Genomic DNA, 21,397 nt, shown 5'->3' with positions numbered 1-21,397 from the left:
ACACTTCCTTAACAGTTCTCCCTCAGAGGCTTAGAGAAACGAAACCCAAACCTACCACAGGCATACCGCCCAGTTCCCTCAGTGACACAGAAACTTAATGACACCTTTTGTTAAAGGGACAAGGGATGAGATGCCAAGGACACTATATTCATTTAAGTGTGCTTGGTTACCTTGAATGATAAGCATGATTTTAAAGGAGATCAGAACATGTCACCTCATAATAGGCCTCAACATTGACATCAAAATTACTTTTGAGCTAAAGGCACTTAAAAAACTCCAGCAGGTAAAAGGGCACTCTGATCCTCCTCCCCTTTTTCTCTCTAAAAATCAGGAGATAAAACTCTGATAGGGAAAACGTCTTTCCTATACCAGAAAGAAAGTAACATTCTTATCATCAAGACAGGAAGTTGAGACTGAAAGAATGCCTTACAAATAGCCCTTCTTCAAATAATTCTTATCTTCCTATCCTTCACCACATAATTTACTTTTCCATAACTACCTCCCATTCAACCTCTTATAAAAGCATTTAGGTTTCGCCACTTCTCTGGGTCTTCATTGCCTTATGAGGGCTCCTGTGTCACATAAAACTTTTTTTTTTTGTTTTTTTTTTGGCTGGATAATTCTTTTTAATTAATTTTTTATATTAGTTTCAGGTGTACATAAAACTTATATTGAATAAATTTGTATGCTTTTCTCCTTTTTATTTGTCTAATGTGAGTTTAATTCTGAGGCCCAGCAAAGATTCTAAGCAGATGGAAGTAAACTTTTGCCTTTCCAACCATTTCTTTAGGTAGGTGTGTGTGTGTGTGTGTGTGTGTGAGAGAGAGAGAGAGAGAGAGAGAGAGAGAGAGAGAGAGAGAGAGAGAGACAGAGACAGAGACAGAGAGATGGAGGTGTGCAGGAGGACCGAGACAACTTGTGTCAGTGTATGTTTTCTTGGTGATTTTTATTTCATTATGATTCAGACTTTCAGAAAAATTTTTTAAAGGAATTAATTTGTATTTTTATGTGCATTTAATCTTTTACAAGTCAAATAATGCTAGACGGGGTAAGAGTCTGGGGAAGAATGCTTTCACATTAGTGTTCAGATTTTGACTCAGTCTTCTGTATTCTATTTGCCCTTCAACTCCTTCACATATATCATCCCCCTCCAATTTTTCCAGAGAGGACATAACTCCCTTCTATGAGGGTGGGGTGGATGGGAACCGAGCATCTAACTGTTCCATAAAGGGGGACTCAACTATTACCCCTTCCCCCCCATCCCCTGTACTGCCACTCCTCCTAGGTCCGCCCCCCCTCCCAGCCTTCCACGGCATCACAGGCCTGCAATTCTGAGCTTCTACATAATTCAACTTCAACGTTGCCATCTGTTGTCCCTCCTCATATTTTGGGATTCTGCACCGTGTATGTTCTCTGCTATGGCGGCCATGAGAATGCATTCTCAGAGCTCCTACTGCAGGGAGCAAGATTGACCTGGGGCTGATGGCTACCGATGAGCACCGGTTTTACCAAATGTTGCTCTGCTGGGGTTTGTGGCCTCCTCCCTCTCCTGGGTAAGGCCTCCTCTCTTGCTGCACATTGAAGCCTAGGTGTTTATTTTTGGTAGGTGCATTGAGCCCACACAATTCCACAGCTGTACCATAATCAGTGACAAAGAAGGAAGGTCGGTTCTCTTCCCTCTGCATTCAACGCAGGCGAATGGGTCTCAAAGCAGAGTTGCTTGCACCCAGTGAGTTTAAGTTTAGAAACAGAGCTCTCTTTTTTATTATTACTAGTGCTCCTTCTGTGGACCCAGCTATGCACAGAGAGCTCAGCTGAGACGAAGTCCACATGCCAGTCATTTTGGTATTCTAGGAATTGATCACTTTTCGCCCTGGCAATTAAAGCAATCCCTTCTACAGCGTTCCCAGCTGCCAGTTCTGCTTTCTTCCTTTGACCTAATCTTCATATCACTTTGGATATTCCTAAACATTTCACTGTCCTAGCTCAAAACCCTTCTACACCCCACTCTCCTCTTTTTCACATGGGATAAATTTCAAACGCTTTGGATCTCATTTAGGGTTCTTTATTGTTTGGCTTCACTGTACTTTTCCAGATGAATGTCCTACTCTTCCTCTGTGCCAACTCTCTACACCCATAGGATGGACTTCTCATAGCCTTTTAATGTGCCTTACTCATTTTGTGGTCCTGTATAGCTCAGAGTCTTCCTTTTTTACCACTCCAAATATTTGCTCGCATCTCCTGAGGTCAAAATTAAGGTTGTCTTCCTCTTTGAAGTACTCCCTATTCCAATCTAGAGGTCCAGCTCTCCATGGAATTTTATAGTATTTGTAGTGGTAGCTTTCATTTGATAATTACATAGACTTGCACTATTTCCTGTATAGTGATCTTGGAAAAACAACCTCCTCCCCCCAGCTTTCAGATCCATTTCTCTGGGCACAGACATCAGTAGCAGTAGTGATGGGTGAGGACGAAGAGGCAGTAGTATTGTCTTGGATCTTGGAAAAAGGCCAGAACTGGGCTTCTGCAGCAATGCAGAGCCAGCACTTCTTAGAACTTGGGCAGCCTTGGCACGGAGCCTGGGGAGCTGATGTACGGGCCCCACCTATGTGCAACCCCTGGTCTCCAATGGGGTTCTACATCTGATGGGTTTGTTTTTCAGACTTACCTGGATCTTAAGGCCTTTGCACTTGCTATTTACTCTGCTTGGCTGTCTCTTTTCATTCAGGTCCCTTCCTTTGGATTTTACCAGCCAGTCAAATGGAGTGGGGGTGGGAGTCATTTCTGGTTAAATGGGCCAGAAGTGTGGATCTTTTTCATCATGGACACTTCACTTTAATACAAGAAACATTTATGGAATAAGTGCAAAGCTCAATGCTCGCTATTCATGTTTTATTTACTCCCTCATTCACTCACAGGTCTGACCCAATCCTGAATACATCTCACTTTCGAGGCATCCGTTCAGGACGAGGGGCGGTTCCTTTAAGGCTCTGGAAAGGGTCTCGGTGTTGGTTTCGGCGGCTAAGCCACGCCCCGTCACGTGTTTCAGAGGGGCGGAGCCGGCGTCTCTTGACTTCCGTCACGTCCGGTTGTCTGTCAGTCGCGAGCGAGCGAGCACTAGATTGTTAGACTGCAGGAGCGGAGCGTGAGTACCCGGGACCCCGCCCCCACCCCACAAACCCCCAATCCGGCCGACCCCCCACCCTCCCCGCTGGGCCGCGAGCTGCCGGCTGCCCTCCGCTCGTCTCGTGGGCCACGGCCGCGGGAAATGGCGGCGCTGCCTGACCTCCCCCTTACCGGCCTCGGCCTCCCCGGACCCCCGCCTGCGTCTCCGATCCCTTCTGCCGTCACCGACCCCGCATCCTTTGCGCTGCAGGCCCCTCCCCGCCAAAGCTGGCCCCTGGGAACCGCCTCGGGGCTGCGGGTGCGGCGGCCCCGGGCGGCGGGGCGCGGCCGGGCGCGAGGCGTCACGGGGAGGGGGCCGGGGCGCCCCCGGGACAATGCAGCGGCGGCCGGGGCCCGGGAGGGGGCGCGTGCTGGGCCCGCTGCTCCGCGCGGCCTCGCTGGAGTCCCCGTCCCCTGCCTCCGCGTGGGGAGGCGCCGCGGGGGAGCGAGGGGGCGGGAGCCTGCGGAGGAGGGCGGGCGGGCGGCGGGGGCCCGGGGGCCCGGGGTGGGGGCCCGGGGTGGGGGACGGCGGTCGCGCTGGGGTGGCGAAGGCTTCGAGGGAAGAAAATGGCGCTGGGTGCTGGTCCCTCCTCTCCCCACCCGGTCCCTCCGCTCGTCGCCGCCTCGCACGCCCCCTCGGACCGACGTGTCCCCCCCCCCAGCCCAGGCCTAACCGCCTCCAGCCCCGGCTGCCCGCAGGCTTCCCGGCGCTGCGCGACCCTCTTCCCCGGGCGCGGCGCTTGTTAAACCCCTCGTGTCGGGCCGAATTCACGCGCCCGGTAATCCGGGTTTATTTTCACCGCGTCTTTCCCGATACCTCCCCCACGCCATCATCCGACATTCGCTGTTTTTAGGTGCGTTTTGTGTATATCCTACCCTAGCGCTCTTAACGTCATTTGGCTGAATTAGACGCGTGCTTCTTTTGGGGGGGGGGAGGAAACAGTAAAGGCCCGTTAAGGAAAAAAAAATAATGTTTTTTGTCAAAAGTGCAGAATCTGGATTTAGTTAACCATTATCTTGTTTTCTTGTTGAATGGACTCTTGGGTTCAAGAGGAGGTGGTTCTTCGAAACGGTCTCGGGCCCCTAGGCAGCTTTTATTAACAGATGGTATAGTTACGCTTGACTGTTTGAAAGTGAAAAATCGGTTATGTCCAACTTAATCACCTTTAGAAAGTGTCTTGGCATTATTAGCGGGGAGCCTTTAACACTACTAAACTGATTTGGAGAGTAGGTTGTAAAATGGAGCAATGGCAGGAGTGATGTATAAAAAGTGCCTGTGGGTACCGCTGCTCCGTTCCAAGTGGATCCTTCCCGTCAGGAACTTGTCAGTTACAGTCACCATGGCGGCGGCTCAGCGTCGTTGGGGAGTTCTGAATTTAGTGGTTAGGATTGGGACGGCCCACTTCTTTTAACCTTGACCTCCTATCGCGGAACACATGCAGTGTCGGAGATAACACACGTTTAGTCTACAGTGCTACGTTATTGGTGATTATTTTGAGGAGAAAAATGAAATCTTTTTCCTGCCTTTATTCAAATATTTACAGACTGTGTGTTGTGTATATTGGGCCCTTTAGGGCATACAAAAATTAATATGACTTCGTATCTTGGGAGATAGAGAGCTAAAGATACTTTGATAATAAGTGTTTGAAAAAACCTCATGTTGTTAAGTGCCTTGAAAAGAGAGACAGCATGCCTTGGAATTGAAATTTGGGATTTAGGCTTTAAAAAAAAAAATCCCTGCAGAAGTAGATGCTATGGCTCTCTACCTTGCTGGACTCAGGGATGCAGTAAAATCCACTAGAAAGGAAGGCACTGGGCTACGTACCTCTGTCTGGGGGGCCCTAAGGAACGAGAGTCTCAGGTGGGATTGGAGGAAAGGTTTTGTTTCTCCCATAAGAAGACTTCAAATTTTAGTTGTATTCCAGAGTAGAAAATAAGTGTAAAATATAATGAAGTGTGAATTATGTATAACTCGGTGAACTCTGAATTAGTAGTATTTGTTATTTGAGGGCGTGGTCAAAAAGTCAAAGAAAATTAATGTACATAAAATATGAAAAAATAGGATTATAATGGCAATTTAACTAGATATCAACCTCTGTATGGCGCATCTGTTCCTCGTGTTGTGTGAATGTTGTCATTTCCTGCAGTGAATAATTTTATGTTAGGTCTCATCAGTGAGAAAATAGCAGCACTGAGGAATTATTCATATTTCTGTGATTGCTGTCAGCTGCTGCTTGCACTGTGCCCTACCCATAAACATCTAACCCCGCTAAAATGAAGTATAAAAAGACCCATTGGTTTTGAGAAAGAGGTGTAGGAGTGTGAGATGTGTATGACATTTAGTTCTTTCTCCTTGCTGGGTTCAGAACACTTTATTCTGCATGTTATTTTCAACTTGGAAGAGCATAGGTTAGAGTGTAAATTCTAGCATGTGCTCAGTATAACTACTCCAGTACCACCCAATGGTAGAATGAACCATGGAACTTCTTAAATTTTTGATTGGGGAGAGTTAAATTGAAGGTAATAGAACAATCATAAATTATCTACATAATGTATTTTTCTTTCAGAATGCCTAAATCAAAGGAACTTGTTTCTTCAAGCTCTTCTGGCAGTGATTCTGACAGTGAAGTTGACAAAAAGGTGACTATTACTGCGTCATGTCATTTCCGTGATATTTAATTGAGCAATATTGCCATATTTAGTTCTGAAGGGGAGCAGGCATATCAGACTCTTTAAATGAGAGCCTGGACGGGTGTTTCTGAAAGTGTGAATGGCCCCTGGACTGCTTGACTAAAATGCCTAGAGTGTATGTACACGCGCACTTCTAGCTCCTAAATCAGACTTGAGCACATCTTTAGACTTAACAGGTCTGTTGAGGACCCTGAAGCTGTGGAACCACTGCCTTAGACGCTGGGGGAGTAGCATTAGAATTAGGCCAAAGCCTCCATTTGCCATTATTTAGAAGTCTGCCTAATCGGTAGGGCTTTTAAGTGTAGTAGTTGATCCAAATTACCTGAACTCCCTGCATGCAGAGGTCGTTTTTGACAGCCTTCTCAGCCATTGATGTTTATCCAGCCCACAAGAGTTACTTAAAATGTAGGTTTGGTACATTTTTTTTTTTTTTACAATATTACATAATTCCACATTTATTTTTGTGCACTTTGATGGATTCCTTCTGCCTTCCTTTACTGGAAGCTTCTTTATTCTTAATTTATTGGGGTGACAATTGTTAGTAAAATTACATAGATTTCAGGTGTACAATTCTGTATAACATCATCTATAAATACCATTGTGTGTTCACCACCCAGAGTCAGTTCTTCCATCACCATATATTTGAAGGCTTGGTACATTTTAAGTTAGAATATTATTTACTGTGGTCCCCTGCCTTTGGGTTAAATCAACACCCAGCTAAGCTAATAGGAAATTACCCATTTTTGACAACTGCGCTCCTGTAACCGCGCACCTCACACATTTGCCAGGTCTTCCTTCCACACAGAACTGTCCTTTATCTCCTAGAAACTTACATAGTTGTGTTTCTGAGCTTAGTTGGCAGTTAGTTACAAGAGGCCTTATGGGAGAATCTTGGAGACGATGGATCTTGATAGGGAAATACAGAATGTATTATCACCTGGAAGATTGAAGCAAGGCTTCCGAGGACATACATAGATTCGAGAAGGAAATTTCTTAATTTTTTACTTGAACCCAATATAGCATTTGAATATGTTCATTTAACAAATTTTTATTGATCTTTTATGTGCTAGGTGTGTGTTAGTCCACAGGAAATATCGAGACCCTGACGTAAAGAATAATTGCTTTTGCTTATTGAGCCGAGTTAATTTTTGCTATTTGTCCCAAATAGTACTATTAATCCTATGAGTACTTACGTTAAATACATTATTTTTGTTCATATACTTGTGTATACTATATTTTATTTAGTTACATCTAATTTAGTAAAACTTTAAAATAGTTTATGCTTTCCAGTAAGGAACATGACTGCCCTCTACTGTTTGGGCTGGGAACTCTACTGGTTTTCATGGGCTGTTAGCTCATTTTGAGAATGAGGCTGTATAAAAAGCATTTATAATAATGCCGCTTTTAAAACATTGTTTTGATTTTGAATGCTAGTCTAACACATTGCTGTTTATCTTCAGTGATTTTTGTGTGGTGAAGATGTTCTTGAGTTGTTGGCTTCTAGTTCGCAGTACAAAATAGCTTTCTTAGTTTTGCCTACACATAATTCCTAAAGCCAGTTTAAGTCCCTTTTGGAATAGGTAGAGCATAAATAATCATATCCTAGAATGGAATAAGTTGGTTGTATTCTTCCTAATTAGTATATCCCCTTTGTAGCTTTAGTAGGCCAGTGGTTTCAAAACGCAGCAGGCTACCTTTACCCGCACCCCACCTTCCCCTTTTTTGTTTCTCCCAAACAAACCTTATATGAGATCCTAGTTTATAAAATAACTCTCTCAGGTTAATTGCACTCTAATGCCTGAAGTATTTTGGGGCTCCTGAGAACAGTTTGAAAACACTATTACATACCAGTGCTAGGTTAGTTTCAAAGTTGTATTGTCAAGTGAAACTTGCCCACGTATATATTTGTTTTTTTCTTGATGAATAAATGTAGACTTTTGATTCTTTAAGTCTTAAAAAGTAATGGGATCTTTTGAACCTGTTAACGTAAGAAACGTCCAAACCTGTAGAGAATTTTTGAGTTTATTTGTGCCAAAGTGATCACCTTGCTGGGAAGCAAGACCTCAGATGCCCTGGAGAATAACAGTGTTGCAGTTTCTTTTGTACATTTGGAATTAAGATGGGAACATAAGGAAGATTATATGAAGGTGAGAGAAAGCAAGGCAGGGATTGGATTATAGGATCGTTAACTAGACCATGTGTTCTCTTGAGGGTGGGTAATCTTTCCAGGGGTCTGAAAAAAAGCATTTCAAAGATGTGTTAACCTAGATGCACAAAAACAATGAACAGGGCTTAAGGCAAAGATAAACCTTACACTACAAAGTTAGATGCCTGGGGTGTGACTACCCATCAAGATCTGCCCAGTTAAGAATTTGTGATCAGATTACCCTGTGAGGTTACTTTTGGTTCACTGCACTTTTCGTGCAGTGAACCCCTTTTTTGTCCACAAACGAGATATGTTTTATTCTTAAGTGTGCAAATTTCAACCATATTCATGTTTTTCTTTCAAGTTAAAGAGGAAAAAGCAAGTTACTCCAGAAAAACCTGTAAAGAAGCAAAAAACTGGTGAAACTTCAAGAGCCCTGGCATCTTCTAAGCAGAGTAGCAGCAGCAGAGACGATAACATGTTTCAGGTAAAGTTGGTTATTTTCTTAGATCCAGAGGCTTTATTATCTGTCTTGGTCTGAAGAAGGATGAAAGTTCCTTAATCTGATAATGCATAATCTTTTATGTTTGTTATATCCTCTAGACTAAGGATATTCATTGAAATATAAGAACAAGTTAGTAGAAATGGAAGTACTTCATAGGATGCTAGATTATTGTGAAAATCTAGAAGTCTGTAGTTTTGCTACATTTAAAACAATGTGAATTTAAAAGCTATAGAAATCCAAAAGAGGAAATTGAGAACTGTACATTTAGAAAGCAGTTTGGAGGAGGTAGGTCTCTTGGCCTGTGAAGTATGGATGTATTATTGGAGAGGAAACAGCAGTATGACCTGCCTAGTTTTGGCTTGGTAAAAACTGAAAAGTTGAGTGGGTTTACTAAAGTAGGTCCTCTCTGTCCATAGTGGAGAAGAAGGTTGAATAGTGAGGTAAAGCAAGGGAAATTCAATCACTGCATTAACCTTTTAAACGCGAGAATGATTTGGGCAGAATCCTGGTAGAGAAGAAATACTACTAGATGCTTGGTTTTGTCTGGTTCCTTCAGCTCTGAATTTTCAGAACTTGGTTTCATAGGGATTTAACCTACCTGAGATCAGACTTATGTGACATTAAAGATGGTCTGGAGAACTGTCTTGGCAGGATGGTTGAGGCAGGGGACTTTGATCCCTATTTTTTCCCAAAGGTAGGCATAAGGGTCAAAGGTTCCGTAGGTTATCACTAGGGTCAAGAATACAACCTTAGTTGATTTGATGATTTAAGAATAAACGCGATGCTTTTAAATTATGTCATTACAGAGTCAGATGTTCTTAACCTGTGGAGGTGGGGTGAGGTGGATGGAGTTTCATGAATGCACTTTAGGGAGTCCATGAAGTTAGTTTTTTATTTGAAAATTTTTTTTGGAAGGGATTATTCATAACTTTCATGAGATTCCCAAAGGGGACAGGGAATCAAAAAAATTTAAGAATTACTGTTCTGTGTGATGTACATGCTATTTTTTTTCCTGTTGAACTCCAGATTATATGCATGTAAAATTATATGCATTCTGTCATTTGATTCTGTTATTTCTTCCTATGACATGTGATTGCAATGATCTTTATTGTTTCACTTTAATTATTATATCTGTACACTACTATGTCATTATTTTTCTGGTTTTTTGGGGGGATGGTTAAGAATTTCTCTGCTTTATTCATTTCTCAAGGGAGAGGAGGTGACTATTGGGCAAATTCCTGTTTTAAAAATAAATTTTATTGAAATATAATTCATATATATAATAAACTACACACACAAAGTATAATTTGATGAGCTGTGATAAATACTCCTGTAGTGAGGCCATTTCCATCACCCCAGAAAGTTCCCTCTTAGCCTCCCTTTAGAGTTACTACCTGCCCTAGAAAACCACTGATCTGATTTCTATAACTATTAAATAGATTTATTTTGTCTGTTCTAGAACCTCATATAAATGAAACCATACAGCCTATATTGTTTGTCTGGCTGCTTTTGCTCAGCATAATTTTTCGAGTATCAGCTTGTTCATATTGCTGAGTGGTATTCCATTGTATGATTATACTATAATTTGTTCATTCATTCACTTTGGATGGACATTTGGGTTATTTCTAGTCTTGGGCTATTAGGAATAAAGCTCCTCTATGACTGTTCTGTACAAGTCTGTTTGTGGGTATTCCCTTTTGGCTAAATACCAGATGTATCTGCTGGGTCCCAAGCTAAGATTGATTTTGGGAGAAGAGGCAACTTGACAGTATTGAGTCTTCTAATTCAGGAACATGGTATGTCTCTCCCATTTATTTAGATTTATTTTGAATTTTTGTTTCAAGAATAAATTAACAAAAGATTGTGCAAGAGACCTTGCACAATCTTTTGTTAATTCTTAAGTATTTTTGTTTTTTGATTGTATCATAAATTTTTAAATTTCCTTTTCCAGTTTATTGCTAGAAAAAGATGTATATTACATAACAAAATACAAATGTGCGTAATTTTATATATATACTTTATAATGTTCCTATGTAATTTTTAGAGACTTATGTTTATATGATTGTTTGTTGAGTTTTATGTCATCTTTTTCATTCTTTTTCTTTCTTTATTGCTTGCATTTCTAGTACAGTATTGAAAGGAGTGAGAACAGTGGTGAGAGCAGACCTCCTTGTCTTGTTCCTGATCTTAGGGACAATCCTTCTTTCTCTACTTCCTCTAATGCCACTATTACTTAAGCTCTGGAGTGACTATACATACTGCTGTGGTTTTGCTGCTCTGGTTGGGAGAATGAAAGTCATGGGATAAACATGGTGCATTTTTCTGTAGGGCCCATCTTTATTTGGAGATTTGCGTTAATAAAACTTACGTTAAAATGAACACGGATATATTGAGGGATAGTATACAAAATGTGCAGTTAGTTTTAGGTTATAATAGACTCAAATTTTGGTGGAGCTGCATTAGTGTGTGTCTCCAGATTTTCCCTTCCTTCCAACCACAGCTCTTTGGTGCTGGTGGTGTCTGAAACGTTACAAATTTTAGAGAATCAGTTTACTGATTTATACTTTTTCTCTACTTTGAGTTTTTTAGTTTCTTATTTAGTGTATATAAACACAAGTTATTTGAAAAGTGATTAGGGACTTCAAATTGTAGATGTACAAAATTTTGAATATGTGGATAGTCAGCTATGTTTGGGAGGGAGAAAATGCCCCTTACTATGTTAATCGTTAGCAAACAAAAATACTTCCAACTCACTCATCTCATTGAAATTGTGGATGAGGGAGCTTCCAAGAAGTTTCTAGGGAGCAAAGGTAGAAATTAAAGTAGTTAGCTAACCATTTCTTGTGTGTTTATTGTACTGTGTACTTTACATAAAATAATTGAGTGCTTATTTCTAATATAAGAATGGTAAAGGCCATTAATATACTTGTAATGTATTATACTTGTCTCTTTTTTAAAAAATGTTTGCTTTCAGTCTTGATTTTTTTAAATACCATTTTTCTAGTGAGATTTTAGAGGTTTGACCCTGTTGTTGGTTTTCAGATTTCTCAGGCATATGAGCCTTGCAGAAGATAGTAGTAGTAATATTTTTCTGCTTCTGGGTTTGTTTGTTTTTTTGTCTATGGTCCAAGAACCTATAAAGGTTTCAGAATTCTCCTTAGTTTTAAAAGTCCTCTTCAGTATAGTTCAGTCTATTCAGCCTGTTCTTAAATCTCACCAGTATTGTGTCTTTCTCTTTCTCCCCTCTATGTCCTTGTCACTTTTTTCTCCCTTTTATTTATTTAATGACTTGTCATATTTCAAGGTCAAATTCCACCATCTAAATAAAAGCTCTTCCGTTTGCTTAAGCTTACACTGAACTCTTATTTGACTTAACCTAATCGATATTATTTTATTAGTTTTCAGTATATTTTAATTTTATCTACTCAACTAGCTCATGGGCTTACTATAAAAACTAAAGTTAAAAATGTTTAGTTCAATGCTGTAGCTACCTAAGATACTTATACACTTTTTAGAGTTATTAAATTAGTATTATAAACCACTACTGACAGTTTCACTGTGACATTTATTTTTGTCTTATTCAATTCATCCATTAAAACAGTTTTTACTGGGAACTCAGTATGATAGATACTAGGGGATACAAAGAAGATTGATTAAAAAATAAGCCATTAAAGCTGACCAAGAAATCACGAGTGATTTTTAGAGGAGGCAATGTGAATTTTATTAGTAGAAATAATTCTCTCTTTTAGTGTGCCCTTGGAAGTAGGGGGCACACTAGCAGGACAAGAAACTTATTTGGGAATGAAAAACTAAAGGAAAATGAATAAGACGTAACTGAGACAAGAAAAACTCTAAGAAGATGTAGGCAATATGGAAGCCATAAATGTGTGCTTGTGTCGTCAGCACCACTGTGATTCTACTACAGCCATACTTGGTATCCCAATAAAAGACAGTTTGGTAAGGAAAGAGATGGAGCCAAACCCAGAACTTTTACATGATGATGTGTTTTAAGCACAAAAATCATAGCTAGTTTTGTCATTAAGATTGAAGAGTAGTTTTAGAATAAGTAAGCAATAGATAGAGGTTTTTATAGGTTTTGATCAGAAAGTGATTTCTTAGTTTAAGTGCTAGGCCCTATGAGTATACTACAGCAGCAGAAGACTTCCTGGAAAGTGCTTGCAGATACTTTGTTAAAGCCTTTACCTTCCTGTGGAATTTGTAGTTTGTGTGAACAGCAGTATAAAATTTATGAAAAATAGTTTTCTGGGGATGGTTTTAAATTCTTAATTTGAGACTGAGTGAAGCGTATTCAAGATATTACTTGAAGTGGATATCTAAAGGGAAAAGCTTTCTCCTGTTGTTACTGACGAGCTCAGGATTCTTATGTTCAGGATGGTTGCTAAAGCAATGTAGTTGAATCTATGAATTCCTTTAGTTGTAGTTTTTACTGTAAGATTTTGCTTTCTAATGACTTACTGTAAAAAAACACAACATGAAATTTACCATCTTAACCATTTTTTAAGCGTACAGTAGTTGTTAAGTATGTTCACATTCTGAAACAGATCTCCAGAACTTTCTCATCTTGCAAAACTATTAAACAGTTGTTAAACATACCTTCCGCTTTATCCCCTCCTCCCAGTCCCTGGTAACCACCCTTCTATTTTCTGTCTCTGTGAATTTGACTACTGTGGGCACCTTATATAAGTGGAATCATAATTACGTACTGTGTTTCCCCAAAGATAAGACTTAGCCGGACAACAGCTCTCATGCGTCTTTTGGAGCAAAAATTAATATAAGACACATTAGAGCTGATTGTCCAGCTAGGTCTTATTTTGGGGGAAACATGGTGTCTTTTGTGACTGGCTTCTTTCACTCAGTATAATGTCCTCAGGCTCACTTATGTTGTAGCATGTGACAGGATTTCCTTCCCGTGTAAGGCTGAGTAATAATACTCCATTGTATGTATTGTATTTACCATGTTTTCTTTCTTTTTTTTTTAACTAAAGAACATTTGTTTGTTTTTCACCAAGACTATTTTGAGGACATAACTAATTAAACTGTGTGACCACCCCTCACTCCAACTTGAGGAAGGGTTAGTACCGTGAATGTTATAAAGCAGGCATGAACAATTTTTGAAGGACTGGAAACAACATTAACTGACAAAGAACAACTTCCACCAAAATCATAAAAATGTCTAAGTAAAAAAAGGAAGGGGAAAAAGGGGGGGGTGATGGGGATTTCAGATTGAACCAGATGCTCACTTTTCATCTAACACATTCAGTCCTGCTAGAGTGTATCAAAATGGAAACAGGATTACTATAATACAGAGCTTCCATGACAGCACGCTGTGCACACCTGTGTTCCAAACCCACCCCATCGCTTAACGCTTCTAACACAACTATTTTCTGGCCTGTTGGGCCTGCCAACAAAGGAGCACATAGATCTTCTCTTTAATCCAGTCTTTGTCATAAGGCTGGTATGTCTGGGTATCTGCTCGGTATACAAGGCAGCTGAGGTCTGCCAGGTCATCTATAAAATCAAACAACTGGCTGATACCATATGTGATAGAGGGGCTGATATGACTCATTCTCTTCAGATGTTCCTCAGACATTTTACAGATGCCTTCCATGCATTCGTTCACAGATTCATAGTCGGCGTAAGTTCTTCTTCAGGCCTCTTGGTGGGCTGTAGTAGCAAAATGGTGTGAGACATCGCGCCAAACTCTTTCACTGCAGCTGCCGCCGGCACTCCACATTTTCTTTATCTGAAGATGCACACTTGGGTTGCTCCCATCTCTCAGCTATTTGTAAGCAATGGTGCTATGAATATGAGTGTGCAAATAAATATCTCTTCAAGACCCTGCTTTCATTTCTTTTAGATACATACCCAGAAGAGGGGTGCTGGATCATATGTCCTCTTTTCAACTTTTTGAGTAATGTCCATACTGTTTTCCATAATGGTTGTACTATTTTACAAAAAGATTCTTTTAATATAAAATGATTGGAAATGTGAGGTGTGCTTATTTAATTCCACCTTTTTCAAAAGATTTTTTTAATGGAGACATTTCTTCTGGTTGTAGTTTTGATACTGAAAATAGTTATTTTTGTGATTCAGGGTAGACAGAGTATGTAGTAAGTTGTGAATATAAATATGGACATGACTGTTGAAATGAATACCGTTTTATGTTTTGTTTCTTTTGCAGATTGGAAAGATGAGGTACGTCAGCGTTCGAGACTTTAAAGGGAAAGTCCTAATTGACATTAGAGAATATTGGATGGATCCAGAAGGTGAAATGAAACCAGGAAGAAAAGGTGAGATTTAATTTCCTGAATTTGGTTCTAATGTTGGGGCTAAATTAAAAATTATCTAAATAACCTACTTTATTTGAAATTGAAATATCTGCGGAGCATTGGAAAGATCCTCATTCAGTTGGTTCACTATTTTCTGTAGGTTTTTTGATATGATGCGTAAGTTACTTTGTCTTAAATTTAGCTGTTGGAATGCAACTCAGAAAAAATAATACCCCTAATATCACTCCAATTGGCTGCTAATTTATTTGACTGTAACTTAAAAAAAACAGATTGACATTCTGACGTGATGACTAGGCACTCTCTGGAAAGCTGTAAAATCAAATGGAAAAGCCTGGTTTACAGTGTTTCATCCTGAATATTCTTTAGGATGGTATCTTTTAAGTGGGCTTTCGTCATCTTATATTTGTGCCTCATCTAGTCCCAAGCCTGTCAGCATCATAAAAGCATACTTGATTCATGCACCAAATAGCTAGAGATTATTTGTGTACCAACATAAATTCGTATATTTGGGTAGTTAGCTGCTGCTTCAGGTTGATCCTTAGCTAATGAAAAAAATGCCTCCTTATTGTCTTCTCTTCTGCCTGCATGTTGTTTTGAAAGGTACCACTTGTTTGCTTCATGCAGTTTTTAGGCTTATTGAACTTAATCTCTGTGTTTTCATACCCTTTAACATTTTCGTGTTCTGGCTGCTTCTGGATTGGTCATTCAAGGTGTTCCATTGTGGCCAATGCCAGATTTCTTGTTCCTGTAAACGTTTACTAAAACCATTTGGGTATCTTTAAAGCCTTGCTTAGGTGTTGTCCCTGTACATTCTCCTCCTCTCTCTGAATTTCATGGCCTCCCACCAGTATTTCTGAGAAATACATTAATTCTTTAATTCTAGTTTATTTCTCTAGAAATAGGTATTAAAATATTGGAAATTTAAAGTACAAAGTTCTTTTATATTTTAAATAGGAAAGACTTGTCATTTGCTGACAGTTTAAGTGTTTACTTACGTGCCGGGTTATAGGCTAAACTTTTAATTCAGATCAGCTAATTTAACCATTTACAGCAACCATTTGAATAAGTACCATTTTACTGGTGAGGAAATGGAAGTTCAGAGGTAATGCAATTGTCTTAAGGTCATACAAATCCCAGTCAAGCTGGGATTTGAATCCTGACGGCATGACTTCAGAATGCATTCTTATCCAGTATGTACATTCTGAGAAGTCCTGTATGGATCATATTCCAGGGATTTTTCCAAAGTGAAATGAATGCTTCTGGAAGAACTCAGCACATTCATTCACTTTCATTTCCTTTGGAAATTTTGAGCAAATGTTGGAACCAACTGGGTATAGAAACCGGGTGTCACACACCAAATCTGGACCTGGCCACTTAGCCTGCTAGTTTGCAATCGTTTGTGAGATACATCTTCATTATTTGTTCTCACTGGGAATAATATGTTATGCAGGATGTAGTGTTGATGTTGGAAGTAAAATTGGATGTAAGATTGATATGCTCAGGTAATCACGATGAGTCTGTAATTAACAAATTAAGAGATTTTATTCTCAATATTATACCGTTGTGCTATTCAAAATGGCAATTTTGATAAAACAGTATGTTAGTTGGAAGTATGAAAGTCCTCAAAAAAGCTTAAATAGATTTTCAACTTTTGATTTTTAAAACTTTGTTTTAGGTATTTCTTTAAATCCTGAGCAGTGGAGCCAGCTGAAGGAACAGATTTCTGACATTGATGATGCAGTAAGAAAACTGTAAAATCAGAGCCATATAAAACCTGTACTGTTCTAGTTGTTTTAATCTGTCTTTTTACATTGGCTTTTGTTTTCTAAACGTTGTTTTCCAAGCTATTGTATATTTGGATTGCAGAAGAATTTGTAAGAATACTTTTTTTTAATGTTCATTATTAAAAATGTTCTGAATGAAACTAATTGTCAACTTTATTAAGGAAGATTTCTTTGTGCCCACCACCTAGTGTAAAATAAAATCAAGTAATACAATCTTAACTGTTGTGGCCTTCTTTGATCAGAAGAGTTGATACTGTTTAAGGCCAAAAGTTATCAGTTTATAGACACTTAATTTCAACTTGGCTTTTACATTCAAAAGGATTTGTATTGTACTGAATTTATAAACTTTTGATTTGTGAAATCCATGGTTCATCTGTTTTCTTCCAACCAAATGTCTAGACTTTGATTTTTCTACCCCAGTGATATTTTTTACTTTCTCCTTTTTATCTTTATTTTCCTTTAATAACTTGTCATGTTCAGTTGTCATTTCACTTTTTGCTCTTTTTCTTGAGTATATTATGCTAACCTGGAAAGTCAATGCAACTGTCGAAATGTTAGATATCTCAATAAGGTACTTGTAATTAAAATATTACACGAGGACTACAATCACTAATTCTACTGTATTAAATATTAGGAGATATAGTTTGATAAACCACATGGCTTTTATGAAAACTCTGAGCAAGTAAGTGTATGTCATTACCTGTAGTGTTCTGTGTAGTTGTTATCTTATTGCTTGGTCTGCAGAAAATAATGACTTAGATGTCTGATTTGCTTTCACTTATTAAACATATTCACCATAGGATGATGTCTATGAAATCAGATATTGTTAAATTAGACTAGGATTTAATAAAAATTGTGAAAGCTTACTGGCCTAACATTTATTTTATAACATTGAGTATGGATTATATATAGCTAGAGATATCACTGAGCTTTACTGTCATAGGTAATGTGGTCAGCTTTTAGGGGAAAAAGCTATACTTTTTTGGCCTCTGCTTCAGTAGACTTGGTTCTTTTGCAGTTTATCTACTGGACTTTAATGTTACTAAGTTTTAGCAGGCACTCTGAAATGATTTTCATTGAACCATAACGACAAAGGAGACAGACAGAGGCACAGACTTCAGAGGCTTTGCAGCAATAAGGAGGGCGTGGTGTGCCTTAGGAAAAGAATGTAAGGGAGCTATCACTGAAGTTGAAGAAGACAGTGAAGACAAAGGAATTATCTACAAACTAAATGATAACATGATATTTTGATCACATTGATAGGACACAATTCTAGATAGAATAGTAACAAGGTTTAAAGACGTGTAAAAACATCTTGTTGACAAATTATTTTTGGTAGCTGATCTCAAATGGTTACTGCCACATCAGAGAGTTGCACTATATATTTCAAGTTTTATTACTATGTCTAGAACATTTTTACAGTAGAATTTCAAAGACTGGGTTTTGAAACCATCTGCCAGGCCACGTACAGTTAGTTATCAGTATTTAGCAGCTATTCTGTTTTAAGGGTTTTTTTTACTTTTTTTTTTTTTTTAAAGATGATTTTAAGTATTTTTAGCAGTAACCCTAATAGGTGTGTAATTGGGGAAATAAATTCTCTTCTGCTATTTTAGCCTTCATCAAATAATAGGTACCAAAGTGTTCAAAATAACATATTTTAGACAAATAATACTTGATTGGTAACTTTATCCCTGTTTTGGAAACCTATGTGTCCTATTAATTGGGGAGATTTGTAAAGTATTCCTTATCTATACAGGAAGGGTAGTTAGAACATAGAACTTTGATTTTGGTGTAGATAGAGAGGGGATAATGGTTACGTTTCCTAGGTGTATATGAATTTAAGGGGTGTATGCAGTTTGAAACAATCTGCTAATACAGAGATGGTGCTGAAATCTATTACCTAGGCATTTTCTAACTGTTTAGTTTATGTCATTAACCTTCACATAAGGAGTGTTTCTCTGGAAGAATTTGGTAAGTTGACTGCTAAATTCATTTAAACATTATGGATATGCAATATATAGAAATTATTAATCTTTGTGTATAGGAAAGGATGAGAACTGGGTTAAAATCAACCAAATTAACTTGGACTGAAAAGAAAAGATAGGTGCTTTTGTTATCTGTTTAAGCTATTCTTGGTAAGATTTCTTCAGAAAGAAAGCTTGGCATTTTGGGTCAGCCCTTTCCACCCTTGTAATGCCAAAATGAATTTAATTAATGCCAGCCTTGAATGTACTCTAGCAGGGCTTTTCTAATGGGGTTTTATTTACGCTTTGTCTTTCAAAGTACAAGCAGCATTTGAATAATTTCCAGTGCCCTTGGCATTTTATTAAAAGAACAACCACTGAAAAAGAAAAACTATATAATTTGATTATTCTCTTTTGTTTTGCTTCATAAATGCTTGAGAACTTTTGAAGAATAATCCTACCTCATTAACTAGTCAAGATCCCGTGATGATCAACCTAGTCTATATAATGGTTTTGGGGAAAAAAGGCTTACGAAAATAAAATCTTATGTACATCTTGGCCTCGTTTATTGAGAAAAAAAGAATTGAGAATTAATTGTTCCTGGTAGAGGTATGTTAGAAGAGTACTATATAAGTGAAATATTAAAGTGCTGGCTAATCTTTTTAAGTACCTTTCCTGATATTCTTTGTTATTCACTTTTTATGGGAATTAATCCAGTGAAACACTCAAACGTTTTTTGTGTATATATTTTTTTTAAGTGATGTTTTTGCAGATAAACTCTAGGGGTAAACATTCACATAGTCACAAATGTAATTCTGTAATTGTGGAATAGCTGTATGCTTTGTTTGGTACATCTTCCATGGAGATGTCAGTGAACATAATGCTCCATCTGTGAATGTTTTAAATGTTGAAATAAAAATAAGAAATGTGCACTATGTGTCATCTCAGTTTCACAAACCTGAAGATGAATGGTTACGTTATTCATTGAATGGGTTTTACTAACAAATAGAATGCCTTTCTGTGTGAATGCTTCTGGAATATGAATTAGCCGTAGCAAGTTGAATCTGAGGACGTCTGGGATCACGTGGTCTACCTGATCCAAATGGAAAAATGCAAATACTAAGGTATACATTGTCTTCTCATTTGTTTACCCTATGAATGTTTTGCAGTCTGATTATTCCTTGGTATACTTAGCTGTATACTAGATGCCTTATGACTCTTATTTTGCTTCACTTAACTGCAAATTTGTGTTTTAGTAAAACTGATTGACTCAAAAATCCAGTCAAGAAAAAGAAAATAATAGTACTTGAAATTTATACAATCACTGACTTTACAATTTTGTAGAATGGTCAAAGGTGTAGAAAAAAAGGATAGAAAAGGGGTTTGGAAAGCATGAAACATTAAAAATTTATATGGAATTATTTACTGTATAACAGCTCTTTCAAGACATAATGTCCATCTGAGTAAAAGATAACTTCTTTTTCCCACCACTTGCTTTAAGTCGATGACAGAGTTCAAACTTTCCCAGACATGCTTTTACAGCCATTCTAATCGTAGATTAACACTGACCTGTTAATGTTTCTAATGAAAGTGAAACGTTCCTCTCTTTTAATTTCCCTCTTTGGCTCCTGATAGTTTTAAATAGTTTATCTTTCTGCTGAATAATTTAGCTTGGAAATGATTTAGGCCACTTCTTTAACGGCCAGAAAAAAAATCACTTATCCTGAATTTCAACAGTAGGGTACTATAACTACAATAACCTTCCTTGGTAAAAGAAACACTATCACAAAGTGCTTTTCCTACCATCCAAATCAGAACTTAACTAAAATGTGTGTGTAGTAGCTCATGTGTCTTGGAAAGTGATAATGAAGCTCCACTTTGACCCTCTTCCCACTTAAGCCCAAGTCTTCTAATAGGTCCCACTCTGGATTTATTTTCCAAATAAGTACAGTGGTACCAAGGTTTTCGAACGTCTCCATTGATGAACATTTCGGTTAACGAACGTTGTAAATTTTATGGATCTATGTTATTAGATAATAAAATTCATGCTAAATTTGCAGTTTTAGGGGTTGATTTTAAAGGTCTGGAATGGATTAATCCATTTTGCATTACTTTCTATGGGGTAACTGCCTTGGTTTTCGAATGTTTCAGAACTCAGACGGTCTCCTGGGGTGGAGCAAATTTGAAAACCGAGGTGCCACTGTAGGTGTAAGAATGGTACAGAGAACTCCCACATATTCTTTCACCCAGAGACCCCATTCACATGTTGCCAATTGTTCCAATATCTGTAGGAAAAGCTTCCAACCCATTTGATTGTTGTTATATCTCGTCTTAAGTCTGACACACAGTTCCTCAGTTTTTCCTTGATTTTTACCACCTTGACATTAGTGAAATTTGGGTAATTCGTAGGTTAGTGGTGATGTTTAGAAGGGTGGGGAAGGCAGAGGCTGTTTTTGAATGAGTGGAGTCTCAGCAGCTTGGTTGTGAAGGATGAAGAGAAATGGGATGGTGGCTGTGGAAGGACCTTGGCTCCAAGGGCGGGTTGTGTGACTGAACACAGTGCAGTATCTAAGTGGCAGTGCAGACTTGGCTGTGATCAGTACATGTTTAAGTTGACCTTTGGTGTCAGCTACGGTTACACTCACTTCCCACTTTTGTTTTCTGGTGACTTCTTCCTAAGTGCTACCAGAACTGTGAGTAATTTGAAAGAAAAAAATGTATACCTACTTTATTTTAACACCAAGAATCTGATCATTGTGGTTCTCAGAGCACTTTTGCCGCCGACAGCTGTGCTTGTCACATGTAGACCTCGGACTTGTCCAACAGTGCAT

General features: G+C 38.6%; 1 protein-coding gene and 1 pseudogene across 5 annotated transcripts; one reads left to right on the top strand and one right to left on the bottom strand.

The window, feature by feature from the left end:
- Window positions 1-3,056: 3,056 nt before the first annotated feature.
- On the top strand, window positions 3,057-19,496 carry SUB1 (SUB1 regulator of transcription). Of its 4 annotated transcripts, XM_081054261.1 has the most exons (6): window positions 3,099-3,145; window positions 3,828-4,019; window positions 5,733-5,805; window positions 8,367-8,489; window positions 14,710-14,818; window positions 16,494-19,496. In XM_081054261.1, the coding sequence occupies exons 3-6, from the start codon at window positions 5,734-5,736 to the stop codon at window positions 16,571-16,573; spliced, it is 384 nt and encodes a 127-aa protein (XP_080910387.1). In that variant the 5' UTR covers window positions 3,099-3,145; window positions 3,828-4,019; window position 5,733; the 3' UTR covers window positions 16,574-19,496. The 4 variants fall into 4 exon arrangements, with proteins under 4 accessions (XP_080910386.1, XP_080910387.1, XP_080910385.1 ...); XM_081054260.1 differs by lacking the exon at window positions 3,828-4,019 and having other exon boundaries at window positions 3,057-3,145; XM_081054259.1 differs by lacking the exons at window positions 3,099-3,145; window positions 3,828-4,019 and having other exon boundaries at window positions 5,589-5,805; window positions 8,373-8,489.
- Window positions 13,906-14,353, bottom strand: LOC308500096 (enhancer of rudimentary homolog; annotated as a pseudogene). Its single transcript has one exon. The product of its transcript is annotated as an enhancer of rudimentary homolog (transcript).
- Window positions 19,497-21,397: the final 1,901 nt, after the last annotated feature.

This window comes from Rhinolophus hipposideros (assembly GCF_964194185.1).
Source record: "Rhinolophus hipposideros genome assembly, chromosome: 7".
In the NCBI taxonomy this organism is placed as follows: domain Eukaryota; kingdom Metazoa; phylum Chordata; class Mammalia; order Chiroptera; family Rhinolophidae; genus Rhinolophus; species Rhinolophus hipposideros.
Note: the sequence above shows the minus strand (reverse complement) of the source record. Positions and strands in the feature narration are given on the sequence as shown.

Excerpts from the sequence above, each read along its gene's own strand:
- SUB1 (XM_081054258.1), top strand. The coding sequence starts at position 5,716 with ATGTATTTTTCTTTCAGAATGCCTAAATCAAAGGAACTTGTTTCTTCA. Across the intron at positions 8,490-14,709 it reads GAGACGATAACATGTTTCAG|ATTGGAAAGATGAGGTACGT; the intron begins GTAAAGTTGGTT and ends TTTCTTTTGCAG. Across the intron at positions 14,819-16,493 it reads AATGAAACCAGGAAGAAAAG|GTATTTCTTTAAATCCTGAG; the intron begins GTGAGATTTAAT and ends ACTTTGTTTTAG.